Source organism: Anolis sagrei, chromosome 2 (genome assembly GCF_037176765.1).
Source record: "Anolis sagrei isolate rAnoSag1 chromosome 2, rAnoSag1.mat, whole genome shotgun sequence".
In the NCBI taxonomy this organism is placed as follows: domain Eukaryota; kingdom Metazoa; phylum Chordata; class Lepidosauria; order Squamata; family Dactyloidae; genus Anolis; species Anolis sagrei.
Window position 1 is genome coordinate 160,771,574 of NC_090022.1, and position 27,998 is coordinate 160,799,571.

General features: G+C 44.6%; 1 protein-coding gene across 3 annotated transcripts; it reads left to right on the forward strand.

Annotated features, from left to right (window-relative positions):
• Window positions 1-3: 3 nt before the first annotated feature.
• LOC132768053 (nuclear factor interleukin-3-regulated protein-like) lies at window positions 4-27,998 on the forward strand. Of its 3 annotated transcripts, none has more exons than XM_060763626.2 (2): window positions 4-195; window positions 25,630-27,998. In XM_060763626.2, the coding sequence occupies exon 2, from the start codon at window positions 26,120-26,122 to the stop codon at window positions 27,476-27,478; it is 1,359 nt and encodes a 452-aa protein (XP_060619609.2). In that variant the 5' UTR covers window positions 4-195; window positions 25,630-26,119; the 3' UTR covers window positions 27,479-27,998. The 3 variants fall into 3 exon arrangements, with proteins under 3 accessions (XP_060619609.2, XP_060619611.2, XP_060619610.2); XM_060763628.2 differs by lacking the exon at window positions 4-195 and adding an exon at window positions 24,627-24,938; XM_060763627.2 differs by lacking the exon at window positions 4-195 and adding an exon at window positions 24,627-24,928.

The following is a 27,998-nucleotide window of genomic DNA, read 5'->3' on the forward strand; positions in this document are numbered from 1 at the left end:
CTTCCCCCTCCCTTCGTGTTGTTTTGTGCGGCGGCGGCGGCGACTCCAGGAGCGCTTATGCAACCGGCTGACCTACTAACACACATTCGCCGGCGAAGGAAGTAGGGCGGCGGCGGCGGCAGTGGCGGATCTGCGAGGCTGAGCAAAAAGAGGAGGCAGCAAGAGGATTGGGCTCGAGGGCGGCGCAGAAGCCAGGTACGGGAGCCCCCTCTCTGCTTCCCCTGAATGAGCTCTGGAGATCCGTGTTGGAGGCCCTGGGGAGGAGGGCGATTGTTGGCCTCGCGTGTTTTTCCCCCCGCTTCCTTTCGCGTGGGATCCCTCCTTCCTTCTCTCCCTCCCTGCCTGCCTTCGTGCGCTTTGTTTGGGTGGAAAAGGAGGCGATGGCGTGCGCCAAGAGCATGTGGCCAGGCTCCTTCCCTGGTTTGTCCCTTTGGGTGCCTTGTTGTCTTGTTTTGTTTGTGTTTCTTCCCATCCTAAAGCGCACACCCCCTCATATAAGCAAGATGGGTCTTAGGGCCCATCCACACAGTCCTATATCCCAGAATATCAAGGAAATCCCATATTATCTGAGTATGGACTCAGATAACCCAGTTCAAAGCAGATATTGTGGAATTTCCTGCCTTGATATCCTGGGATATAGGGCTGTGTGGAAGGGCCTCCAAGATATCAAGGCAGGCAACCCCACATTATCTGCTTTGAACTGGGTTATATGGCAGTATGGACTCAGGTAACCCAGTTCAAAGCAGATCTTGTGGGATTTCCTGCCTTGATATCTTGCAGGCCCTTCCACACAGCCCTATATCCCAGGATAGCAAGGCAGGAAATCCCACAAGATCTGCTTTGAACTGGGTTATCTGAGTCCATACTGCCATATAACCCAGTTCAAAGCAGATAATGTGGGATTGCCTGCCTTGATATCTTGGAGGCCCTTCCACACAGCCCTATATCCCAGGCTGGAAGGCAGGAAATCCCACAAGATCTGAGTATGGACTCAGATAATCTATATAAATAAAAATGTAATGTTCGTTTGTGGGATTCACAGAACTCAAAAACCACTGTACGAATTGACACCAAATTTGGACACAAGACACCTAACAACCCAATGTATGTCCTTCACTCAAAAAAATTGATTTTGTCTTTTCGGAGTTGTAGTTGCTGGGATTTATAGTTCACTAACAATCAAAGAGCATTCTGAACCCCACCAACGATGGAATTGAACCAAACGTGGCATACAGGACTCCCATGACCAATAGAAAATACTGGAAAGGTTTGGTGGGCATTGACCTTGAGTTTGGGAGCTGTAGTTCACCTACATCCAGAGATCACTGTGGACTCAAACAATGATGGATTCTATATGCATACTCAATATGCCCAAATGTGAACACTGGTGGAGTTTGGGGAAAATAGAATCTTGACATGTTACTGGGATTTATAGTTCACCTACAATCGCCGAGCATTCTGAACCCCACCAATGATGGAATTGAACCAAACTTGGCACACAGAACTCCCATGACCAACAGAAAATACTGGAAGGGTTTGGTGGGCAGTGTCCTTTGGTTTTTGAGTTGTAGTTCACCTACATCCAGAGAGCACTATGGACTCAAACAATGATGGATCTGGACCAAACTCTACACGAATACTCAATATGCCCAAATGTGAATACTGGTGGAGTTTGGGGAAAATAGAATCTTGCCATTTGGGAGTTGTAGTTGCTGGGATTTATAGTTCACCTAGAATTGGGCCAAACCTCCCACACAGAACCCCCATGACCACCAAAGTGGGCCACAGTAACGCGTGCCAAGGGACGCCTAGTCTATATAAATAAAAATGTAATGTTCATTTGTGGGACTAACATAACTCAAAAACCACTAGACGAATTGCCACCAAAATTGGCCACAAGACACCTACTAACCCAAGGAGCTACCATTACTCAAAAAATTGATTTTGTCATTTGGGAGTTTTAGTTGCTGGGATTTATAGTTAACCTACAATCAAGAACATTCTGAACTCCACCAATGATGGAATTAAATCAAACTTGGCACACAGAACTCCCATGACCAACATGGGCATTGATGGGCATTGACCTTGACTTTGTGAGTTGTAGTTCACCTACATCCAGAGAGCACTGTGGACTCAAACAATGATGGATCTGGACCAAACTTGGCACAAATATTCCATATGCCCAAATATGAACACAGATGGAGTTTGGAGGAAATAGACCTTGACATTTGGGAGTTGTAGTTGCTGGAATTTATAGTTCACCTACTATCAAAGAGCATTCTGAACCCCACCAATGACAGAATTGGGGCAAACTTCCCACACCGAACCCCCATGACCAACAGAAAATACTTAAGGCCATCCAGTCCAACTCCCTTCACGAGGGCAAGAAAATGTAATCAAAGCCCTCCTGACAAAGAGCCATCCAGCCACAGATATAGATAGATATATATGATTCACACACAGAGAGATATAGTATCATAGATTTGAAAGGGACCCCTAAAGAAGGACAATTGCATGTTCCAGAGTAGGCAAACCAGACAATGTCCACATCAACATTGACAAAGAAACAGCAATAAATACGGTTTACCCACAAGCATAAAGAAATTACATATATTAAAAATCAACACCTTCTCATTATTTTCCAGATCACCAGACTGGGCCACAGCAACCGTGGCAGGGGATGGCTAGTAAATAATAATAATAATAAACTTTATTTATACCCCGCCACCATCTCCCCAATGGGGACTCGGGGCGGCTTACATGAGGCCAAGCCCAGAAATGCATTACAACAAAATAAAACCAAAAAACACAAAATAAACATCACAATGAAAGAAATAATACATAAAAGTACCATAAAATAATGCAAAACACAGTGATAGATAAATCGCAATCACAGTGAGCAGGCCAGTTCAAAGCAAATATTGTGGGATTTCCTGCCTTGATACTCTGGAATATAGGGCTGTGTGGAAGGGCTCTTAGAATCACATACACACATATGTAAACAAAGCTCATTTTTCTCATGGGGCCCTTCCACAAAGCCCTATATCCCATAATATCAAGGCAGAAAATTCCACAATATCTGCTTTGAACTGGGTTATCTGAGCCCACACTTAGATAATGTGGGATTTCCTGCCTTTATATACTGGGGTATGGGGCTGTGTGGAAGGGCCCTTGGTAGCACTGAAATGAATGTATGTCTTACAGTCAATGGCGCCTAGGAATCAATTAATTATTATTTATATATTTACCTTATTTATATCCTGCCTTTCTCTACTCCGAGGAGGACTCAAGGCAGCTTACAATCCCACTTCCACAGTGCCTTAAAACATACAGCATTCGTTAAAAATTAATGGCAGCATTCGTTAAAAACATGTTAAAAATTAAAACATAATAAGCACCGGGAGTCCCCGGTAAGGCAGTGGGTTAAACCGCTGAGCTGATGAGCTTGCTGATCGAAAGGTCACAGGTTTGAATTCGGGGAGTGGCGTGAGCTTCCTCTGTTTGTCCCAGCTTCTGCCAACCTAGCAGTTCAAAAACATTCAAATGCGAGTAGATCAATAAGTACTGCTCCGCTGGGAAGGTAAGGGCGCTTCATGCAGTCATGCTGGCCACATGACCTTGGAGGTGTCTACAGACAACGCCAGCTCTTCAGCTTAGAAATGGAGATGAGCACCAACTCCCAGAGTCGGACACAACTGGACTTAATGTCAGGGGAAAACCTTTACCTTTACTAAGCATAATAACATACATTTCAATGAATTACATTACTGGTCAAAGGACATTTAATCAACTACCAAGCTTGCAAACTTTGTGATTTGTTTGTTTATTAAAAAATGCAATACAACTGTTTGGTTTGCTCCTGACACGTTAAATAAATAAATAAATTACATCATCCATAGTCTAAGGGCCAATCCGTAGTCAAATTGAACATCCTCCATATTATCATTCCTGCACTGCTCTGTTTTTCTAATTAAATACAGAAGATATAACACACATCCAAAATCAGTGGATACAGAGGGATGATGGTATATATACCATCATCCCGCTGTATCCACTGGTTCCATATCTAGGAGTTTCCCTATTCCTGGCTTCAAAATTTCACCTTGATTTTATATACGGGACATAAGGGAACACAATTGTATATCATGGTATTTGAACATTCACGGGTTCAGGTATCCACGGGGAATCAAATGGATACTTAGGGTGCATTGTGTGTACTCATACATATATATGACCTACTAATCCATGGGACTAGCAGTTCGAAAACATGCAAATGTGAGTAGATCAATAGGTACTGCTCCGGTGGGAAGGTAACGGCGCTCCATGCAGTCATGCCGGCCACATGACCTTGGAGGTGTCTACGGACAACGCTGGCTCTTCGGCTTAGAAATGGAGATGAGCACCAACCCCCAGAGTCAGACATGACTGGACTTAATGTCAGGGGACTACCTTTACCTTTTTTAATCCATGGGACAAACACTAGGAAGAAATAATAATAATGATAATAATAATAATAAATATTTATAAATAATAATAATAAACTTTATTTATACCCCGCCTCCATCTCCCCAGTGGACTCGGAGCAGCTTACATGAAGCCAAACCCAACAACACATCAGTACATCAACAAGAAAGCAGTAAACAAAAAATAACAACAATACAGTTAAATAAATCACATATAAACATTAATAATTGACAAAAAGCAACTGGAAAAGCTGAAATCCACAATATGAAGATTTAAAATCAAACTGCGAAGACTCTGGCACAAGCCAGTAAACGTGGTCGCAGTAGTGATCGGCACACTGGATGGAGTGCCTAAAAACCTTGGCCTGCACTTAAAAACAATCGCCGCTGACAAATTGCTATCTGTCAGGTGCAAAAGCCGCCCTATTCGGATCTGCACTCATTATTTGCCGATACATCACACAGTCGTAGACTCTTGGGAAGTGTCTGATGTGTGAGCAAATACAAAAGCCAGCATACTGATCTTATTTGCTGTATACTAATATTGTTATGTATCTAATAATATTATATTATTCATTTATTTAAAACTTTTATATCCCGATTTTCTGTACCTCCGTAGAGGGACTCAGACCAGCTGACAGCAAAAATTCAATGCTAATAGTAAAAATCTAAAACAACATATATCAGCATTAAATTAACAAATACATATAAAATAAATACATAAAAGCCATTTGCCAAATTAAAACATGTCCAACTCAGTCCGTATATTCAGTCCATGTATTGCGGTCAATACTTTAGTCGATTACCGGTCTCACCCATCATTCTGCAAAGGCCGCGTTCCACAGCCAGGATTTCACTAGCTTCTTAAAGGCCAGGAGGGAGGGGGCAGATCTAATTTCATTCAGGAGGGAATTCCATAGCTGGGGGGCCACCACAGAAAAGGCTCTGTCTCTCATTCCCACCAGACGCATCTGCGAAAGTGGCGGGACCGAGAGCAGGGCCTCTCCAGATGATCTTAACACTTGATGGTTCATAGGGGAGAATACTTTCGGACAGGTAAACTGGGCCAGAATAAATAACAACAGCAATAATAGAGTACACACACACACAGGTTATAGGCTGTGTGTCAGAGGCTTCATTTGTTTTACTGGATTATATCCATCTACCAAGGCCTGCACAACTTCTTGTTTTGGACTTCAAGTCCCAGAATTCCTGGCCATCGGAACAGTTGGCTAGGACTTCTGGGAGTCAAAGAGACTGCAGGTTGTGCATGAAATGGACTCTTTTAATGTTGTTTAACGCACTTAAACAGCATGATGAACCTGCATTATATAGCACTGTAAATGGAGCCAGATAAGCCGACTGGGGACTCTAGTGCTCCGATACAAGCCACCAACCCACTTGCACACAAAGAGGGTGTGTTTTATGTGGTTAGGGTGTCCCTCGCACCCTGCCCCACCCTCAATGTCTACACAAGGGTCCCAACTCCTCATCTCCTTTCCAGCGTGACCTACTTTTTTACAGGGAGAGGAGGCAAGGTGGTGGTGTTATGCATTCGTGCGGGGCTGCCAACTCTGGAGAGCTTCAGGAACTCTGAAGTGTGTGTTTGTGGGAAAGGCAGAGCGTTGGGTTTGGGTGTTTTTTGTTTTTTTTTAGTTTTTGCGGTTGTTTGATTGTAATCTTATTTACGGAACATCACAGATGAAGAGCTGAGGTTTGTGTGTGATTTGTCATCGCCACACAAGGCCTGCCGAACAGCGTCTACACAGTGGAAAAAGTGCCGTTGGACACCACTTTTGACTGCCGTGGAATCGTACAAGCGATCGTTTCGCGAAATCTTTCACCGCCTCTGCCAGAGAGTGCTGGTTCCTCGCCAGACTACAGATCCTATATTTCTGTTTCATGGATCCATGGCAGTTAAAGTGGTGTCAAACTGTTTTAAGAGTGCACCTAAAGATGCACCTAAAGTTTGAAGTGGGCCTTTCAATGTGTGGTCCTTAGATTTGACGTATTGCAGAGTGCCTGTGTTTTTAAGGAAGCATGGGGCAAGAAGTAGGTCTGCAGTGTGTGTGTGTGTTCCTCTTTGGACTGTGAGTGTGTGACACTAGTCCAAAGCCTCTCTAGCTCCATATAGTCTACATGGTTACAGGATTGTGTAGGTAGCAGACTGGTTGACTCTGGACCCAGCGTCCATAACTCATTTCCATACAAGAAGGAGTCTATACTCCTACCAAAAACCTTCCATCCATTCTAGTTGTTGTGTTGCTGGGTTGTTGTGAGTTTTCCAGGCTGTATGGCCATGTTTATTTCATAGAATCAAAGAGTTGGAAGAGACTTCATGGGCCATCCAGTCCAACCCCCTGCCAAGAAGCAGGAATATTGCATTCAAATCACCCCTGACAGATGGCCATCCAGCCTCTGTTTAAAAGCTTCCAAAGAAGGAGCCTCCACCACACTCCACCACACTATTTATTTATTTTATTTATGCTATTTCTACCCTGCCCATATGAGCCCAAAGGCGACTCAGGGCGGCAAACAAGTCGGCACAATTCAATGCCAAATACAACATACATACATTGAAAAAAGTAAAACCATCACAAAGCATTTAAAAACAGTGAGGAATAAAAAATATATAACTAAGTCTTCATGTTCCAGAAGCATTCTCTTCTGATGTTTTGCCCACATCTGTGGCAGGCATCCTTAGAGGTTGTGCGGTCTGTTGGAAACTAGGCCAGTTGGGCGTGTATATATATCTGTGGAGTGTCCAGGGTGGGAGAAAGAACTCTTGTCTGTTGGAGGCAAGTGTGAATGTTGTTGTATTCCTGTTTGCTATTTTTCTTCAGGTCAGTTTCTGACTTATTGCAACCCCAAAGTGAACTATCACAAGGTTTTCTGTGGCTGAGAGAGTGACTCGTCCAAGAGTCTTACATGGCTGAGTAGGGACTTGGACACCAAAGCTGAACACTCAAACCAATATACCGTTTTGTCTCCCATTTTATAAGGAGTTGGGAACATCATCTCCACTGATGAGTTACCAGTCAAATTCACTGGCCAATTTCATGTGAGTTTTGCTGGGATCATTGCAAAGAATGCAAGAGCCAGCTCTAGCCCAGAAATGTGCTTTTCTTGTGCCCTTAAGTGACAGTGATTGTCTCCCCTGCAACAGGGGAGACAATCATGCAGTCCTCCAGAGGTGATGGGACTACAACTCCCAGCATTCTTCAGCATAGATTGTGCTGGCTAAGCTGTTCAGATGTCTGACCACATCTCGAGGGCCACATGATCCCAACCCCTGCTCTAGAGCATTGCTTAACAAAGATTAGTTAATCCATGATTTCTAGAAGAGTCTTTGTAGGCTCATTTGCCTTTATACTTCTAAAAACAACGGGTTTCTTGGTAATTGTTGTTTAGGAAAAAAGAAAGCTAAAATTACCCCAGCCCTGGCATACTATATATAGCTGGCACAAAAATTCAAACCCTGCACCAAGGTAACCCAAATTCTGTACTAAAAATAAATATGCAGAGTGCTGTGGATGAAAGCATTCAAAGCATAACACTTAATAAATTTGCATACGTTTGGTGTAATCGAGTCTCTTAATAAAGTCCTTGGGTGTTGATATGACATCCGAAAAACAGAAAATCCTGCCTAGCTCCACTTCTTGTTTTAGACTAAGGTATGTCCCAGAACTTGCTGATTGAAAGGTCACAGGTTCGAATCCGGGGAACGGCATGAGCTCCCGCTGTCAGCCCCAGCTTCTGCCAACCTAGCAGTTCAAAAATATGCAGATGTGAGTAGATCAATAGGTATAGCACTGGCAGGAAGGTAAAGATGCTCCATGCAGTCATGCTGGCCACATGACCTTGGAGGTGTCTATGAACAACGCCAGCTCTTTGGCTTAGACGTGGAGATGAGCATCACAGCCTAGAGTCAGACACGACTGGACTTTATGTCAGGGGACAACCTTTACCTTGACCTTATGTCCCAGATGAAGCACACAGGCTTTGGAGTTCCACGTAATTATTCCTGAAGCTAAAGGAATAGGGCAACAAAGATGGGGTTTATCACCTTCACTCCTGGAAATGGTATCTCCTTGAAAACATTGTTTTGTCAAGGAGAGACCATGGTGCCTCAAAATTGCACTTGCTGTTTTTAGAATAGTCATTGATCAAATTATTGATTCCGATGCAAAAAATTATTTCCCTGAGTGTGATTTTATTTTGCGGGGTTTCCTGTGAGTTTGGCAAATTACAAATAATAACAAAATGAAGAAATAAAAACAACAAATGCTAACAATTCCACCACTTGCGTACTTGCATGCATGCTCTATTCTATAGACACTTAAAGTCGTGTCTAAAGACAGATAAATTGACATAAGGGCTTGGGAGGACTTTGTGTAGCAGGCTTTGAGTCACCCAGGAAGTACCATGGATGAAGAATGTAGGTCTTCCACCCTTCTGTAATAACCCCACAAGTATCAGGTTGAGGTTTTTTGGTTTTTTTTTGTCGTGTCCGGAGCGACTTGAGAAACTACAAGTCGCTTCTGGTGTGAGAGAATTGGCCGTCTGCAAGGACGTTGCCCAAGGGATGCCCGGATGATTTGATGTTTTTATCATCCTTGTGGGAGGTTTCTCTCATGTCCCTGCATGAGGAGCTGGAGCTGATGGAGGGAGCTCATCCGCCTCTATCTGGATTCGAACTTGTGACCTGTTGGTCTTCAGTCCTGCCGGCACAGGGGTTTAACCCACTGCGCCACTGGGGGCTCCATCAGGTTGAGTGATTCCTCAGCTGTGAATCCTGAGAGGGAGTTACTGTGAGCAACAGGGGTCTCTTCCTCTGCCAATTGGGATCAGCTCACTGATGTTCCCATCCTCCCCTCATGCAAGGGGCATCGCTCTGGGAGTTAGAAATATGACAAGAATCCTGCTTCTGTTTGTCACATTGAAGATTTCCCATGGGAGAGGGGATGGGAAAATCAGCCTGCTGCTTCCCAATTGACAGGGAATAGACTCCTGATGCTTGCAGCAGTTGCTACCTGGCCAGTGAGTATTGGGAGATCAAACTGGGAGACAGTACAGGCAGTCCCCCAAGTTGCAAACAAGATAGATTCTTTAGGTTTGTTCTTAAGCTGAATTTGTGTCTTCAGTCGGAATAGGCACATTTTAAAGTGTAACTCCAGCTCTCTGTGTGTGTGTGTGTGTGTGTGAGTGTGTGTGTATGCATATGTATATGTATATATAAGCTTTCAATAGCATAGGGAAGGGTGTTTGTTTTGCTCTCTGTGCTCCTTTTCCACACTTTCTGTTCCGGTGATCATTGGATTTTCAAAAACTTGATTTCTTTTGGAAACAAGGATTTATTTATTTATTACTCCATTTATATACCGCTTTTCTCAGCCCTCGGGTGACTCAAAGCGGTTTACAGTAGCAAAATTCAATGCTTGAACATCGTAAAACAGATTAAAACAATTAAAAACTATAACATCAATATACAAACATTACAAAGTCAATACTACATAACTCATGGCATCTCTTAGTTAAAATCAAGATCCAATCTCGTCATCCAGTCGTTTCATGTTCCAATGTTTGTTACACTGCCTTTTCGAATGCCTGCTCAAATAACCTGGTCTTAACCTTCCTACGAAATGCTAACAGAGAAGAGGCCAATGTAATATCTCTGGGAAGGGCATTCCATAGGTGAGGGGCCACCACTGAGAAGGCCCTGTCTCTCGTCCCCGCCAAATGTATTTGTGATACAGGCGGGATCGAGAGCAGGGCCTCTCCAGATGATCTTAATGCTAGCTGGTTCATAGAAGGCAATATGTTCAGACAGGTAAGTTGGGCCAAAACCATTTAGGGCTTTATAGGCTAGAGCCAGCACTTTGAATTGTGCCCGGTAGCAAATTGGCAGCCAGTGGAGCTGGCGCAACAGAGGAGTTGTATGCTTGGGGATAAAGCTTCGGTGGAGACCCCCTTTCCCCATAATAACTCTTCCAGGAGAGAATTTCCCTTCCAAGGAGTAGATTTTCCTCACATCCTGTTGTCTCAGCCCTGTTCTTAATGAGGAGTCATTTATAAGTCAGCTGTTTGTTACTCGGGGACTGCCTGTACTTAGCTATGTGGTTGAAATGGTTGCATATCTAAGTAGCTGATAAAGAATTCTGTCCACAATGCAATAATAGAATTGACCAAACCTTAGGTTTTTTAGTTCTCTTATTGTGTTATTGTGTGATTTAGAAATAACTCCAACTCTATCCTAGGGCTTTCTCAATAAGATTATTCAGACTCAGAGGACGTTTTCGATTGCTTTCCACTAAGGCGGAGAGGGAACAACTTATGGTGCTCCATGATTGAGCACGGATTTGAACCCTGGTCTCCCAGAGTCCAACAGTCAAACCACTGCAGCATGCATTGCTTTGCTCCCAGGCTTCATAGCAGGAGCAAAGAGTCCTTGTAATTCTCCTTCCACGCATGTGCTCCTCGCCACCCAGTGTGCTGAGCAGCATTGGAGGCGCCTGCTGGCTTGCAGAGCCAAACACAATTACAGGCATCCTGAGTCATTTCAACAGCTTCGGTGCAAAACATCCTAATCCCTGAATCCTAAACGTGTCCAAGAACTCCCTTGGAGGCTGTTAGGGAGATCAGTATGTTCTGTAGCGATGGAAGGAAATTCTGGACAAAGTCTTCTACGCGTGTGTGTGTGTGTTTGTACTTAAACATGCTATTGTGCAGCACGGAGCGGCTTTCTTGCTACCACATGTGTAGCCTCACCCCAGGTTGTGCAATCGATGCTTTAGCGAACCTTTCTACACACTTGAGAAAGTATTTTGCAGGCCAAGAACTCTCTCACACACAAACAAGGAGGGGACGGTGGCAAGGACAGTTGTGAAATCTGAATGATTGGCAACAGGGTGCAACTCAGTCTGTTCCAAGTACTGCATGCCTCCTAGGTTCACATCTTGATTCTGCCTGCCCTTGTTTTGGTGTGTTTAACAGCTGTTTAAGCCCCAGAAAACAGCAATGAGAAGCCTGTATTAAAGTGAGAGATGTTTTTTGCTTCTGTGCAGAGAAGTAGGCAGGGTCTTGTTTTTGATCAGTTGGCAGTCTTTTCCTTTTCTGTTAAACAACTGCAAAAAGAAATCAGTAACAATATTTGACCAAGCTTCTTCTTGTAGAACGTATACATAACCCAAACTCACGTTCGTTTTTTAAAGCAGCAGTCCAATTTATTTGCATGTCATCTCTGTGTGCTTCAGCTAAGCTTGTATACTCCTCTGAAATGGGAAAACAATGGGGAATTAAGTAGAATGAAAAGCAGATTCTAGTAACAGGGAACTTCTTGTTTTCTGCAGAATGGAATGATTAAATATGGCCAAATTTGAAGTTCCCTTTAAACACCATATAACAGTGTTTCTCAACCTTCCTAATGCCGCAACCCCTTAATACAGTTTCTCAGTTTGTGGTGACCCCCAACTATAAGATTTATTTTAATTGCTACTTCATAACTGTAATTTTGCTACTGTTATGAATTGTAATGTAAATGTCTGATATGTAGGATGTATTTTCATTCACTGGACCAAATTTGGCACAAATACCTGATACGCCCAAATTTGAATACTGGTGGGGTTGGGGGGGATTGATTTTGTAATTTGAGAGTTGTAGTTGCTGGGATTTATAGTTCACCAACAATCAAAGAGCATTGGAACTCCACCAACGATGGAACTGAACCATAATTGGCACGCAAAATTCCCCATGCCCAACAAAAAATACTGGAAGGGCACTGTGGACTCAAACAATGATGGATCTGGACCAAACTTGGCGCAAATATAAAGTATGACCAAATGTGAACACTGGTGGAGGTTGGGGAAAATAGATTTTGACATTTGGGAGTTGTGGCTGCTGGGATTTATAGTTCTTCTACAATCAAAGAGCATTCTGAACCCCACCAATGATAGAATTGGGCCAAACTTCCCACACAGAACCCCTATGACCAACATGTTTTCTGATGGTCTTTAGTGACCCCTCTGACACCCCCTCACTACCCCCCTAGGGGTCCAGACCCCCCAGGTTGAGAAATGCTGCCATATAAGGACCAACAAAGGGATCTATTTTTATTGTACCCATATTAGCTCTGCTATTTTCTGGAAAAATGAGTTGGAGCCATCAATGGAAGAGGATGTGGAATTATTCCATTGGACACTGAAGTGTATGACAGGGGTACAAATCATGAGGCCCACCAGATCTAATTGGACTGCAGCTCATTGCATTCGACTCCATTGACTGTGGTGCAGTGGGTTAAACCCACTGCTAAACTTGTTGACCGAAAGGTTGCAGGTTCAAATCCGGGGAGCGGCCTGAGCTTCCGCTGTCAGTCCCAGCTTCTGCCAATCTCGCAGTTCGAAAACATGCAAATGTGAGTAGATCAATAGGTACCGCTCTGGAAAGAAGGCAACAGCGCCCCATGCAGTTGTGCTGGCCACATGACCTTGGAGGTGTTTACGGACAACGCTAGATCTTTGGCTTAGAAATGGAGATGAGTACCAACCCCCAGAGTCAGACACGACCGGACTTAATGTCAGGTGAAAACCTTTACCTTTACTATTGACTGTGCCAGCCAGGGTTGCTGTGAATTTCAGTCCATCAATATCTGGAGAGCTACTCCCACCCTTGATATATGCCACAATTGTTGCTTAATTGTGATCCGAATGGTCAACGCTTTAGTATACTGGCCAAGTGCCCACTTTCTAACACCTCCCAGAGTGACAAATTTTGTATTCTATCAGATTTCATGTAGTTCAACCCACTGTATGGGTGTCTCTCATCTCACATATACATACAGCTTTGGAGGCAGTAATGTCATACTGTGAGCATTCATATTGAAAGTACTGACTGACCACGGCAATTAACACTGTCCATTCACAAGACAGAAAGCACCTGATCCTCAGCCAAGCCAATGAACATGTATGATGTGGTGAGAAACTAGTTTCTCTGGTGACAGGCTAGAATAATAATATTGCTTGATTGATTGACCACCTCTCCTTTCATCTCAAGGCAGAGTACATTAGGACTTCTTAATGATTGGTAACTCAGCAGTTTCCTTTACTAGAAGCCACTTAGAAGTTTCTTAGTTTCATGGTGGCTGATAAATGTTTTCATTTGTAGGATGGCGCAAGACTTTGTGTTGTTCTTGCTGTCTACTTCCTGAGTAGGAATGCTGAAGGAACAACACCCTGGGTCAATTTTTTCTTGGGATTCCATTTTAAAAAATGATACAATTCACAGCGCTCTTTCAACTAAATATACAGCAACAGGTTGGTAATGTGCCACTCTCTAAGTGTTGTTGAAGAGCATTGTGTAGAGTAGTGTTTCTCAAACTGTGTTCCTCAAGTGATTTGGATTTCAACTCCCAGAAATACCAACTTACCAGCTGTTTGGAATTGTGGAAGCTGAAGTCCAAAACATCTGGAGGAGTTTGAGAAACTCTGGTGTAAATCACTTGAATTTGCTATTCAACAACTTCTGGAGGCAGAGTATAGAATCATAGAATCATAGAGTTGGAAGAGACCTCATGGGCCATCCAGTCCATCCTCCTCCCAAGAAGCAGGAAAATTGCATTCAAAGCACCCCCGACAGATGGCCATCCAGTCTTTGTTTAAAAGTCTCCAAAATATAAGCCTCCACCACACCCCGGGACAGAGAGTTCCACTGCTGAACAGCTCTCACAGTCAGGAAGTTCTTCCTAATGTTCAGATGGAATCTCCTTTCTTGCAATTGGATCCCATACCAGTGAGGTGGTGAATTTACTCCAGGTTTAAAAGGGCTCTCCAAGGTGCTGGACCCCAGTCTCCAATAGGCCCACTGCCTCAGTGTTAACCTTTAAGGTTAGCAAAACCTAGAATATATTTGCCACCCCACTGACACATTAACCACAATTCACCACTGTCTAGAAGACAGCGCATTTCCTGTTTGTGTGATATATAATTAGATTTGTAGTCCTAACAAAGACTTGCTGATTCATCCTATTTCTATCTCCACCTTCCTTTGACGACTTAGGGTGATGCGAACAGGTATATTCTATAGTGAGGCAAATTAGAGCAAAAAATCAGCTTGAGTTTCCTCAAGGCTACTCAGTGGAGATATTTTCAATCCATGTCCCCAAAACTTATGGAGATGGTGACCTTTCCTGTGTGACTCTTTCTTCAATAGCCAGCCTACCATAGACTGGCTTAACTTGTGGCATCTTGGCATTTTGCCATCTTAATCTATATAAATAAAAATGTAATGTTCGCTTGTGGGATTAACATAACTCAAAAACCACTAGACGAATTGACACCAAATTTGGACACAAGGCACCTAACAACTCAATGTATGTCCTTCACTCACATCTTTTTGATTCTGTCATTTCTGAGTTGTACTTGCTGGGATTTATAGTTCACCTACAATCAAAGAGCATTCTGAGCTCCACCAATGATGGAATTGAATCAAACTTGGCGTACAGGACTCCCATGACCAACAGAAAATATAGGAAGGGTTTGGTGGGCATTCACATTGAGTTTGGGAGTTGTAGTTCACCTATATCCAGAGAGCACTGTGGGCTCAAACAATGATGGATCTGGACCAAACTTGGCACAAATATTCCATATGACCAAATATGAACACAGACGGAGTTTGGGGAAAATAGACCTTGACATTTGGGAATTGTAGTTTTTGGGATTTATAGTTCACCTACAATCGAAGAACATTCTGAACCCCACCAATTATAGAATTGGGCCAACCCTCCCACACAGAACTCCCATGACCAACAGAGAGTGCCACAGCAACACGTGGCAGGGGATGGCTAGTCTATATGAATAAAAACATAATGTTCATTTGTGGGATTAACAGAACTCAAAAACCGCTGGACGCATTGACACCAAATTTGGACACAAGACACTTGTCAGGCCAACGAGTGACCTACACACATAAAAACACTGAAAAACACAGTGGAAGAGACTTTAAAAGCCCCCCCCCCCCCAAAATTACATTACAGCGCATGCACAAAACCACATATATACACATATACACAAATATATACACACAAAACACATATACACAGACTGGGCCATAGCAATGTGTGGCTAGTTTGTTTATGAATAGCTAACGGTAAAGGTTTTTCCCTGACATTAAGTCCAGTCATGTCTGACTCTGGGGGTTGGTGCTCATCTCCATTTCTAAGCTAGGACATTAAGATCATTTGGGGAGGCCGTGCTCTCGGTGCGCCTGGTGGGGACGAGAGACAGGGCCTTCTCAGTGGTGGCCCCTTGGCTGTGGAACGCCCTTCCTACAGATCAGATCAGCCCCCTCCCTGTTGGCGTTTCAGAGGAAATTGAAGACCTGGCTGTTCGAACAAGCATTCGATTAAGCAGTGTAATTGAATATAGGAATCCGGAATAATGGATGGTGAGATTGGATTCTGATTTTACTGATGAGACACTAATGATTGTTATATTGATGTTTATCCGTTGATTATGCTACTGTTTTTAACTGTCCCATATTTGTTTTGTGATGTTTTTGCATTGAATTTTGCTGTTGTTAACTGCTTTGAGTCGCCTGAGGGCTGAGAAAAGCGGTATATAAATGAAGTAAGTAAGTAAGTAAATAAATAAATAAACTCAAAAACCACTGGACGCATTGACACCAAATTTGGACACAAGACACCTGTCAGGCCAACGAGTGACCATCACATAAAAACACTGAAAGACACAGTGGAAGAGACTTAAAAAGCCAAAAAAATTACATTAAAACGCATGCACAAAACCACATATATACACAAATATATACACACGAAACACATATACACAGACAGAGCCACAGCAATGCATGGCAGGGGATGGCTAGTTTGTTTATGAATAGGTAAGGGTAAAGGTTTTCCCCTGACATTAAATCCAGTCATGTCTGACGCTGGGGGTTGGTGCTCATCTCCTTTTCTTAGCTGAAGAACCAGCGTTGTCCATAGACACCTCCAAGGTCATGTGGCCAGCATGACTGCATGGTGCGCCGTTACCTTCCTGCCGGAGCAGTACCTATTGATCTACTCACATTTGCATGTTTTCGAACTGCTAGGTTGGCAGAAGCTGTGGCTGACAGCGGAAGCTCACGCCGCTTTCCGGATTCGAACCTGCGACTTTTCAGTCAACAAGTTTAGCAGCTCAGCGCTGCCACTGAGGGCTCCAATGATCCTCTTATTCACTCTCTTTTATAGTTATAGGCCCTGTCTTTTTGCCACCTTTTTTAGTTGACAGAGGTGTTAAGCCTTTAACAATCAGGAATACATCAGGGTCTGTTTTTTCCCCTTCCCTGCACTTTAACCCCCACTAGTTAGATTTCTGCCTGCCGTGCTGCTTGTTCGGGGGTATCTGTGTGAAGGCAAAACAGCAGCCTTGCCATGTTTCATGGAGAGAGATTTTCCTTGTGCGGGGAGGGAAAAGGGGAGGAGGAAGATAAATTACAATGGCTCGATTCCAGCCCTGAGAGCGGAGGAACAGAACATTCTTGCTTGGAAAGCAAGAGAGGCTGTCATGTAATAATGTTACATCATTAAGCCGTTGTGTGGGAAGCCCTGCAGGGAGGGAGCAGGGAGGAGGGGATTACATTTTGGAAAGATGCAAGTCATAGGGTTAAAGAAAGGAACCTGCCGAGCAAGGAAGCTCCTCCAGCCCAGGAGCAAGTCAAGGAAGTAGGCCTGCTATTAAGTAGCACGAGGTTGCGCTACACATAGCCATCCCAGTATTGCCTGGATACTGTTGAGTGATACCTTTATTTGTTCATTTTGTATTTCGTTGTATTTTTCTGCATGGCCACTCCTGAAATTGGTTTCCTAGCTATGGTTGGAAACCTATTCCAGAGAGTGAAGACAAAAGGATCTTGTTTCCAACAAGGGTTTCCACTTTCCAACCATAACTAGAAAATATCTTAGAGACAAACTAGACATTTGTAGTAAAGTATAATCATCATTGTATTGTTGAAGGCTTCCATGGCCGGAATCACTGGGGTGTTACAGGTTTTTTCGGGCTATATGGCCATGGTCTAGAGGCATTCTCTCCTGACGTTTCGCCTGCATGGCAAGCATCCTCAGAGGTAGTGAGGTCTGTTGGGACTAGGCAAAAGGGTTTATATATCTGTGGAATGACCAGGGTGAGACAAAGGACTCTTATCTGCTGGAGCTAGGTGTGAATGTTTCAACTGACCACCTAGATTAGCATACAGGCCATTGTATACTAATCTAGGTGGTCAGTTGAAACATTCACACCTAGCCTGACTGTGCCTGGGGCATACTTTTGTTGAGAGGTAATTAGATGTCCCTGCCCGCTTCCTCTCTGTTGTTGTGCTGTTGCAATTGCAGGGACATCTTATTACCTCTCAACCAAAGTTTGCCCCAGGCACAGTCAGGCCATTGTAAATCTAGGTGGTCAGTTGAAACATTCACACCTAGCTCCAGCAGACAAGAGTCCTTTGTCCCACCCTGGTCATTCCACAGATATATAAACCCCTTTTCCTAGTTCCAACAGACCTCACTACCTCTGAGGATGCTTGCCATAGATGCAGGCAAAATGTCAGGAGAGAATGTGTTGGGCCTTGGCCTCTTGTAAGCCGCACCAAGTCCTTTGGGAGATGTTAGCAGGGTATAAATAAAGGATTATTATTATTATTATTATTATTATTATAGAATGCCTCTAGACCATGGCCATATAGCCCGAAAAAACCTACCACAACCGTATAATCGTCATATTCATGGAACAAGTACTCATAGATTACTTTACCCCTCATCTGTCAAAATATGCCCTCTCCATGTATTTTCGAAATCAGGGGTTCCCAAACTAAGGCCCGTGGGCCAGATACGGCCCTCCAAGGTCATTTATCCGGCCCTCGCTCAAGGTCAACCTAAGTCTGAAATGACTTGAAGCCACACAACAACAACAACATTCCTATCTCATCAGCCAAAAGCAGGCTCACATTTCCCATTGAAATACTAATAAGTTTGTATTTGTTAAAATTGTTCTTTTATTTATTGTATTGTTTTTAAATGTTTTTTGCACTACAAATAAGAGATGTGCAGTGTGCATAGGAATTCACACTTGCCCTCCAACGGTTTGAGGGACTGTGACCTGGCCCTCTGTTTAAAACGTTTGAGGGCCCCTTTTCTAAATCATCCAAGCAGTTCTTGACATGTTCAATGTATTGTCGAAGGCTTTCATGGCTGGAATCACTGGGTTGTTGTAGGTTTTTCGGGCTATATGGCCATGTTCTAGAAGCATTCTCTCCTGACGTTTCGCCTGCATCTATGGCAAGCATCCTCACAACCTCTGAGGATGCTTGCCATAGATGCAGGTGAAACATCAGGAGTGGGTTAAACCCCAGTGCCGGCAGGACTGAAGACCGATAGGTTTCAGGTTCGAATCCGGGGAGAGGCGGATGAGCTCCCTCTATCAGCTCCAGCTCCTCATGCGGGGACATGAGAGAAGCCTCCCACAAGGATGATAAAAACATCAATTCATCCGGGCGTCCCCAGGGCAACATCCTTGCAGATGGATAATTCTCTCACACCAGAAGCGAATTGCAGTTTCTCAAGTCACTCCTGACATGACAAAAAAAATTGCTATGGAATCTTGGGAGCTGTAGTTTGACAAGGTTTTGAGTTTCTCTGCCCAAGAATGCTTGTGCCTCATCAAATTACAAATCCCAGGATCGCGTAGCAATGATCCATGGTTATTAAATTAGAGATGATATTGTTCAAAGAGACGCTCCAGATGCACCTCCCAAAGCAACTTCCCTTTTTGCTTCAGAACTAAGATTACTATATGACACTAATCTAATGTACACCCCATTTCACCAAAAAAGGCCATTTCACCAAAAAAGGTGAGTGTAAGATTTAAGTGAATACAGTATATTGTTTCTAAGTGGCATTGAAGCATGGAGCACCTTTAAACCCAAAGACTACGTGTGTGTGGTTTTCCCCCCCTCCAGTCCTTGGATATGACCTCCTTTACATGCTGTAAGTCCTACTGCCCCGGGGTGATGACGCAGACTGGGAAGTAGGTCATGTTGCTCTTCATGCCCAAACTCGCCGTACCCTGGTTTGCACACACACATTCATCGAGCCCATCCCGCCAGTGACTCCACGTGCTCCCTAAGACACGAGGCTCGGCCCCGCAGGCAGATCTGGGTGGAGATTTGGGTTGTTTAGCTGGAAAATTATTTTCTTCCTTGACCCAGAATGAAAGAGAATGGGCCTGGAAAGGGCTGGGCGGAGGATGCTCTGCCTTCCAAATCTGTGGCTCAGGGAGAAATGTGGTGGAGAGAGCAACAGCCTTCTTAGTTGCCGTAGCAGCGAAACCCTAAGATTGGCGTGGAAGGAGGGGCAATGTCAAGATGAAAGGAAGCTTTACAAACAGAATGTGAATCTCCCCGTTCCCTAAGGAAATCCATCTTGATTCCTTTGTAAGCACAGCTTGATTCCCCATTAGCTTGGGACCAAATTCTTCTGAATTTTGGGTTTCTTTCTAATTTTGGAATGCCCTTATTTGCATTTATTTACATAATCTTGGAGATGGGATCCAAATCTCAACGTGAAATTCATTTCATTTATGTTTCATCTTAGATTGAATTTTTAAAATAATTTCGTGCATGAGACTAAGTTTGTACATCGATCCATCTGAAAACAGAAGTGTCACTGGGTTGTTGTAGGCTTTTTCGGGCTAAATGGCCATGGTCTAGAGGCATTCTCTCCTGACGTTTCGCCTGCATCTATGACCATGGCCATATAGCCCGAAAAAACATACAACAACCCAGTGATTCCGGCCATTTTATTTTATTTATCGTGTCAGTGCAACCAGTCGATTATATTACATTTCTAACAGAACAAAGCAAAAAAACCCCAGACAAAATACGAAAATTGTGAGTTTGGTAGTTGATTAAATGTCCTTTGACCAGTATCTGGCCACTTGGAGTGCTTCTGCTGTTGCTCCAAGAAGGTCGTCCATTGTGCATGTGGTGCTCAGGTTGCATTGCAGCAGGTGGTCAGTGGTTTGCTCTTCTCCACACTCGCATGTCGAGGATTCCACTTTGTAGCCCCATTTCTGAAGGTTGGCTCTGCATCTCGTGGTGCCAGAGCGCAGTCTGTTCAGCGCCTTCCAAGTCGCCCAGTCCTCTGTGTGCCTAGCGGGGAGTCTCTCATTTGGTATCAGCCATTGGTTAAGGTTCTGGGTTTGAGCCTGTCACTTTTGGACTCTCGCTTGCTGAGGTGTCTCTGTAGATCTTAGAAAACTATTTCTTGATTTAAGTCATTGACGTGCTGGCTGATACCCAAGCAGGGGATGAGCTGGAGATGTCTCTGCCTTGGTCCTTTCACTATTGGCTGCTACTTCCCGGCGGATGTCAGGTGGTGCAATACCGGCTAAGCAGTGTAATTTCTCCAGTGGTGTAGGGCACAGACACCCCATGATAATGCGGCATGTCTCATTAAGAGCCACATCGATTGTTTTAGCGTGGTGAGATGTGTTCCACACTGGGCATGCATACTCAGCATTCCAGCCATGAAAGCCTTCGACAATACATTGAACATCTCTACGGGGAGAAACTGTTCCAAGCCTAGTTCCAACAGACCTCACTACCTCTGAGGATGCTTGCCATAGATGCAGGCGAAACGTCAGGAGAGAATGCTTCTAGACCATGGCCATATAGCCCGAAAAAACCTACAACAACCCAGTGATTCCGGCCATGAAAGCCTTCGACAATACAGAAGTGTCACTATCTCAGCCACTCATAATAAATAATATAATGATAACTTAATTTTTATACCCCGCTTCCATTTCTTCAAAGGACTCAGGGTGGCTTACAAAGGGACATGCCCAAACAGATACAGGTTAAAAACAAGCACAAAAAAATAGTCAATATCAAATATTAATAAACATTAATATTTGGAATTTGGAAGAGTTGGATTTTGGAACAATTTGGAATTTTGGAGCAGATTTTGGCTTTCCAGATAAGGAGTACCCAACAAATAGTAGTACTAAGGTGAATCAAATAACTACTTTCAGGTGCTAAATATGTGTGTTTTCAAGGTTGGGCAAGTAGCACGGTTTTTCATGGTTGCCATCAACAGTTTGGATGGAATATTTCTCAGGATTGTCAACAATTGTCCCTGGATAGCTAAGATCTTCCTGTGCGATAATAGGCAATTCCTGTCTGTAATTGATTAATTTATTTGTGTATACCACCCCCTTTTCTCCTGATGAGGGACCCCAGACAGCTCACAACAAAGCTTAAAGGAAACAAAACTAAAAGCCTAATAATAAAGAATATTCAAACACAATTAGACAAGTTAATTGTGAGTGTAAATCAGTGTATAGTTTGGTGTAATTTTAACAATGTTAGTTGAACACCTGAAAGCATAATCCATTTTGCTTTCTATATTCCCATATACAAAGGGGGAAATAATTAATATGCATGTGTATAGGTGAGCCCCCAGTGGCACAGTGGGTTAAACTGTTGAGCTTGTTGACCGAAAGGTCACAGGTTCGAATCCGGGGAGCGGTGTGAGCTTCCGATGTCAGCCCCAGTTTCTGCCAACCTAGCAGTTCAAAAACATGCAAATGTGAGTAGATCAATAGATACCTCTCCAGCGGGAAGGTAAGGGTGCTCCATGCAGTCATGCCGGCCACATGACCTTGGAGGTGTCTATGGACAACGCCGGCACTTCGCTGGCTCAGACACGACTGGACTTAATATCAGGGGACAACCTTTACCTTTTTAACCTACATGTGAGAGTGTCCTTTATTTAAAAATCTGAAATCCAAAATGCTCCAAAATCCAAGACTTTTTGCAGATAATGACCTGCCAGTGCCTTCTAGGCAGTGGGTACAGCACCATTTATTTGCAAGATGGAAGCAGACATCTGGCTGACTCCTTGGAGATCTCCTGTATAGTATGAATTCCCCTGCTGCCCTCCAAAAATATCAGCTCCCATATATGCCAAGTTCTCTCAGATCCTGTCTCTCTTCAACCTTGCGTCTCATACATAACATCACAAAGCTTTGTGAAAAGGAGGAGGTGTGGTTTCACACTAAGCACTACTTTTACTAAGCACTACTTTTACTAAGCACTATTCTCGGATTCCCACCATCTATATAAATAAAAATGTAATGCTCATTTGTGGGATTAACATAACTCAAAAACCACTAGACAAATTGGCACCAAATTTGGACACAATACACCTCTCACGCCAACAAGTGACCGTCACTCATAAATACACAGCAGAAGAGATGTAAAAAGCCGAAAAACAAAACATACATTACAACGCATGTGCAAAAACCACAAATATACACAAATATATACACACACATATATACACACACACACACAAAACACATATACAAAGTCTGGGCTACAGCAACGCGTGGCGGGGGGCGGTGCTAGCTTCACATAAGTGATGTATCGGCGAATAATGTGTGCAGATCCCAGTAAGGTGGCTCTGTCTGTCTAAATCCGGAAGTCCCAGAGTATCTTGACGTGTTCATTCTCTGTAACTTTTTCCGGCTTGTGATCCCACCAGTTCTTTGTCGCAGGCAGATGGTATTTGTGGCACAAGTTCCAATTAATCATCTGAGCAACGGTGTTATGCCTCTGCTTGTAGTCTGTCTGCGCAATCTTCTTGCAGCAGCTGAGGATGTGATCTATTGTTTCATCTGCTTCCTTGCAAAGTCTATATTTGGGATCTGTTGTTGACTTTTCAATTCTGGCTTCTTCTTCTTCTTTTTCTAATTATCATTATCATTATTATTATTATTATTATTATTATTATTATTATTACATTCTCACCTTCATTTAACACAGTGGTTCTCAACCTGTGGGTCCCCAAGTGTTTTGGCCTACAACTCCCAGAAATCCCAGCCAGTTTACCAGCTAAGTTCTTGTGGGTTTTTTTGAGCTATATGGCCATGTTCTAGAGGCATTTCTCCTGACGTTTCACCTGCATCTATGGCAAGCATCCTCAGAGGTAAGGTCTGTTGGAACTGGGAAAAGGGGTTTATATATCTGGAATGACCAGGGTGAGACAAAGGACTCTTGTCAGTTGGGCTAGGTCATTCCACAGATATATAAACCCTTTTAGCCCAACTGACAAAAGTCCTTTGTCTCACCCTGGTCATTCCACAGATATATAAACCCTTTTTCCCAGTTCCAACAGACCTCACCTCTGAGGATGCTTGCCATAGATGCAGGCGAAACGTCAGGAGAAATGCCTCTAGAACATGGCCATATAGCCCGAAAAAACCCACAAGAATTTAGTGATTCCAGCCATGAAAGCCTTCGACAATACAGTTTACCAGCTGTTAGGATTTCTGGAAGTTGACAGCCAAAACATCTGGGGACCCACATGTTGAGAACCACTGATGTAACGGCTTTCCTCTTACATTCGCTTACTAGATTATTAACAGTTTTTTAAAAAGCTATCTTTTACACACAAAATACGGTCCACCTTGTTGACATTTCCCCTTGGTGGTTCAGTAGTGACGACACACTGCTGTTTTGGTTGATAAATCAGAATCATAGAGTTGGGTGAGACCACATGGGCCATGCAGGAAAAGCACAAATCAAAAATGTGTGTGTGTGTTTAAAAATATACAATAGATGTATATTTACCCCAGACTTCCCAAGTAATGGCATGCTTGTGCCTTCCAGCCTTGGAATTATTTGGGGAGGGAAAGGCTGCTGCTTGTAGTGACAACGGAATGAGCAAATTCCCATCCGTGGTGTCTGGGAATGCTCTGCCCCTCTTTCAGCTGTGGGCAAATGGACGACCCACATCCTGGCCGCCAAGAAAAGAGCCTGGATGATGGCCCCGGTTTGTTTGCAGCCTCTTTCCTTGACAGTTCTATGCAGTGCCTTCCCAGCGCCTATTGTTTCTTTGTGCAGAAACAGTTTATAGGCCAGTAGGTTGCTGGCGGCGTGCCCGCCCTCTCATTCTTTCTCTCTTTTTTTCTGGAGCTGTTGTGCAATCTGTAATCATCAGACCTGTTTTGACTGCCTGGCTTGATAAATATTCAGTGTTTACTGACCTATATTCCTGCTGCTTGCGCCCAATGGATGCTCGTAGATCACATGTGAAGGGAAAGGAAGGGGGGGAGCGTAACACCATCAAGGGGAGAGCGTGCTACTTTGTACACATGGCCCTGCTTTCTCGGGCGAGGAGAGCGTCAGCATTCCTATGTATGTGTCACAGTGGCACGGAGGAGGGGTTGGGCTTGCTTTCCTTATGCAAGCTTCCTTGCTCAGTGGCCTTATTCCTCAGTAGTCAAAAACGGGGCCAGGAGGACTTGCCCGTTCGTTGAATCCCTGGGTTTCAAGGTTAAGGTTTCCAGTCTGACTTTGGGCACCACAACGCTGTGACCACCACCATCCCTGCCTCCACACAGCAAAGCCATACAGCCTGAGTGAGTCTGGGTGAGAGATAAAGAAAAGGGATTAGTTGTTTGTGGGAGAGAAGTATGTTATAGTATGCTGTTTGTGTTTATCTGTATGTGTCTGTGGGTGAAGTGGAAGTGAATTTACTCTTTGAAGAAGTGGAGCATCCTTCTCTCTGTGGACTTTTTAAATGGGGAGAGTGGGTACTGAAACATGTACTTGAATATGTGACAAAAGGGACTGGAGTCCTCTTTTGTTAGACGGGGAAAGTGTGGCTTGTATATGTGTCATATGGTACGTATATTGTGTCTTGTTAGGCATGCTCTAGCGCCCTACAAAAGTTTGTAGCCTTCCTTTCTTTGCGTAGTGTGCTCCAGTTATTTGTATAATGGGACCCTTGTATAATCATAACATGGAGTATTGTGTGTCTGCATAACACAAAACTGGGTCATGTAAGTATGTTTTGATTACGAGGAGTTCAGGATGTGTCGAAGGCAGGCAACATTCATAAGTAGTGTTGACTTATGTGGGGCAAGGGGTGGTTACCTCACCTACTGTATGCAGCCACACACCTCTTTGAAAAGGGAACTGGTATGTGGGGTGTGGTCCACATATAACATGGGCTGTGGCAATGCTGTCTGAACCTGCTGGGTTATGTAAACGGAGCCTGGGGTGTATGACTGCACTGGGCAGAGAAGTAACACCCTCTTTTTGTGTCCTTCCTCCTTAGGGATATTTCTGATGCCTTCTGGGCCTGACACGGTGGTTGCCACTCACTCTCTTCACTTACCAGTGCACCTGCCACCCAGGAACAGCACGTCTCCCGCTTTCGGCAGGACTTCGACTACAAACCCTCTGAAGTTTGCTGGAAACTGAACCCCCTGGACACTGAGAAGGAACAAGCAGAATCATAAATCACTGGAGCCTCAGACTGAAGGAAGGAATCCAGTTCTTGTGGGTCACCTAGAAGATGCTCTACTTGTTCTGGACATTACCTTTCATACTTGTAGAAGCTCAGAGCCCATTTGACGGCTACAATCAGAGGACAGCTCAAGCCTGTACTGGGAGTAGTTCCTGCAGCATTACAGTTTGATCACGGCTTTGTGTGCAGAGCCGGGAAGAAGCATTTGTTCTGGTAGTGGCTGCAAACGGAGGTTGAAACTTGAACAAAACTTCTTTGATATTGAAGGGACATTGTTCCTGTGCACTCAGCAATAGCGATGGAGGATCTCAGCTCATCAACATTGTGTATGGCAGGGAATTTTCCTGGATTCCATCAAGATGGCATGATTCAGCGAGCCCGGACGCTGAAGGGCAAGCCCAATGCCAACTGCCGGCGAAAGCGAGAGTTCATCTCCGATGAGAAGAAGGATGCCTGCTATTGGGAGAAGCGGCGAAAGAACAACGAGGCCGCCAAGCGCTCCAGAGAGAAGCGGCGTTTTAATGATCTGGTGCTGGAGAACAGGGTGCTGGCACTCAACGAGGAGAATGTGCGCCTCAAAACAGAACTCCTACAACTCAAGCTCCGCTTTGGGCTCATCAGCACAGCAGCTTTTATGGAAAAGAGCCAGCAGCTGAGCACGGCCACTGCCAACTCCACCGCACACTTATATGAGAGCAATGAGAGCAGTGACTACTCCAGCTCCCTCTCCCGGGCCCATCACTCAGAGGACTCTTCCGAAACTGAACAGTCAAGCCGGGACAGTGGCAGCGTGTCAGTTGCCAAGTATTCACCCCGGGGCTCCCTATCGGACATGTCGGATGGCTCGTCCCGAGACAGCCCAGTGCCTCAGACGCTTGGTGAGGCTCAGGCCATCAGCCGAGCCTATGGGGAGGCTCCCTTGCCACACAACCACTTGGAGGCCAAGGGGCCAGTTCCTCGGGGGGTCATTCTCTTCAGTGCCAATGGCTTCACTGCAGTGGCACCACCTCGGCCTTTGTTTTCCGAACAGGAGGATGAAGCAGAAAGCTGTGTTGTTGAACCCCCCAGAAGCCCCTGTCCAGAGCCCAAGGCTCATTACCAACAAGAAGAGGCACCAGCCCACCCTGGGTATTGCTCAAAGTCCCAGAGTTATGGCACACCCACTGATTATGTGGAAAGCGAGCTTACCCAGACGGAGCACATGAGGAAAGCTCAGGATCCCCGGTCTCCCTATGAGGGCTACACCAGTGAGGAGAGTGGGGAGGAGCCCAGTTGGGCGTGTTCGCCTACATCTTTCCCAGTGCCCCTGGAGGCTCACCCAGATGTGAAGACGGCGGCGTTGCCTCATAAGCTTCGACTCAAGTGCAGGGCACACAGCAGTGGTGTCCAAGAGCCCTGCCCTGCTCCCAGCACCACACCGACTGACTGCTGCCCGGAGGGCCCCATGGCACCTGAGTGGGACAGCGACCGGCATGAGGAAATGTCCGTTCTGGTGCGGCAAGCCTTGCTCCTCAACGATCAGTCCCCATCCTCAGCTGGAACTCTGGAAAGACTTCTGTGTCGCACCTCAGGGCTCCACTTGGACAATTCATTATCGAATGACCGCATCAGCAGGTGGGAGGATGGCTGTCATGATGATGACCCAAGGCCTACTTGACTCTGGGTGGGAAAGGATTTGGGAGGGGTTTCTCCTTTTTTTTGTTTCTTAAAACTGACCAGGGGTTTTGTATAACTCTCCATGACGAGACCAGGCTCGAATTTGGGGAGAGGAGAGGACCTTGTTCTCTCCAAGATCCAGCACTTCCGGAATAGAAGAGAGTCGGGAACCACAGAGTGGGAAGGGATCGTTGGTTGGTTGATCTCATGACGAGACAGACTGTGGAACTACTGAGTTCGAGAAGGTGGCAGGATCCCTGGGCTCTGGGATTCAGTGACATTGGTGGGAAGCCCAGTCCGTCATTGCAAGAGACAGTTCGGGTCGTGACCAGCAATGAACACTGAGAAGTGAGCGTCTGCTCCAAACCTTGCTGGCACTGAGGATCTTCAACAAACCCAAGTGGGTCGCTGGGGGGTTGGTGATGGACTACATGGTTTCTCTCTGTCTTGAACTGTTTGGTATGACAGAGATATTTGTGTTTTTGAATACTGAAATAAATGTACAAAATTCTTTAACAACA

Excerpts from the sequence above, each read along its gene's own strand:
- LOC132768053 (XM_060763626.2), top strand. The coding sequence starts at position 26,120 with ATGGAGGATCTCAGCTCATCAACATTGTGTATGGCAGGGAATTTTCCT.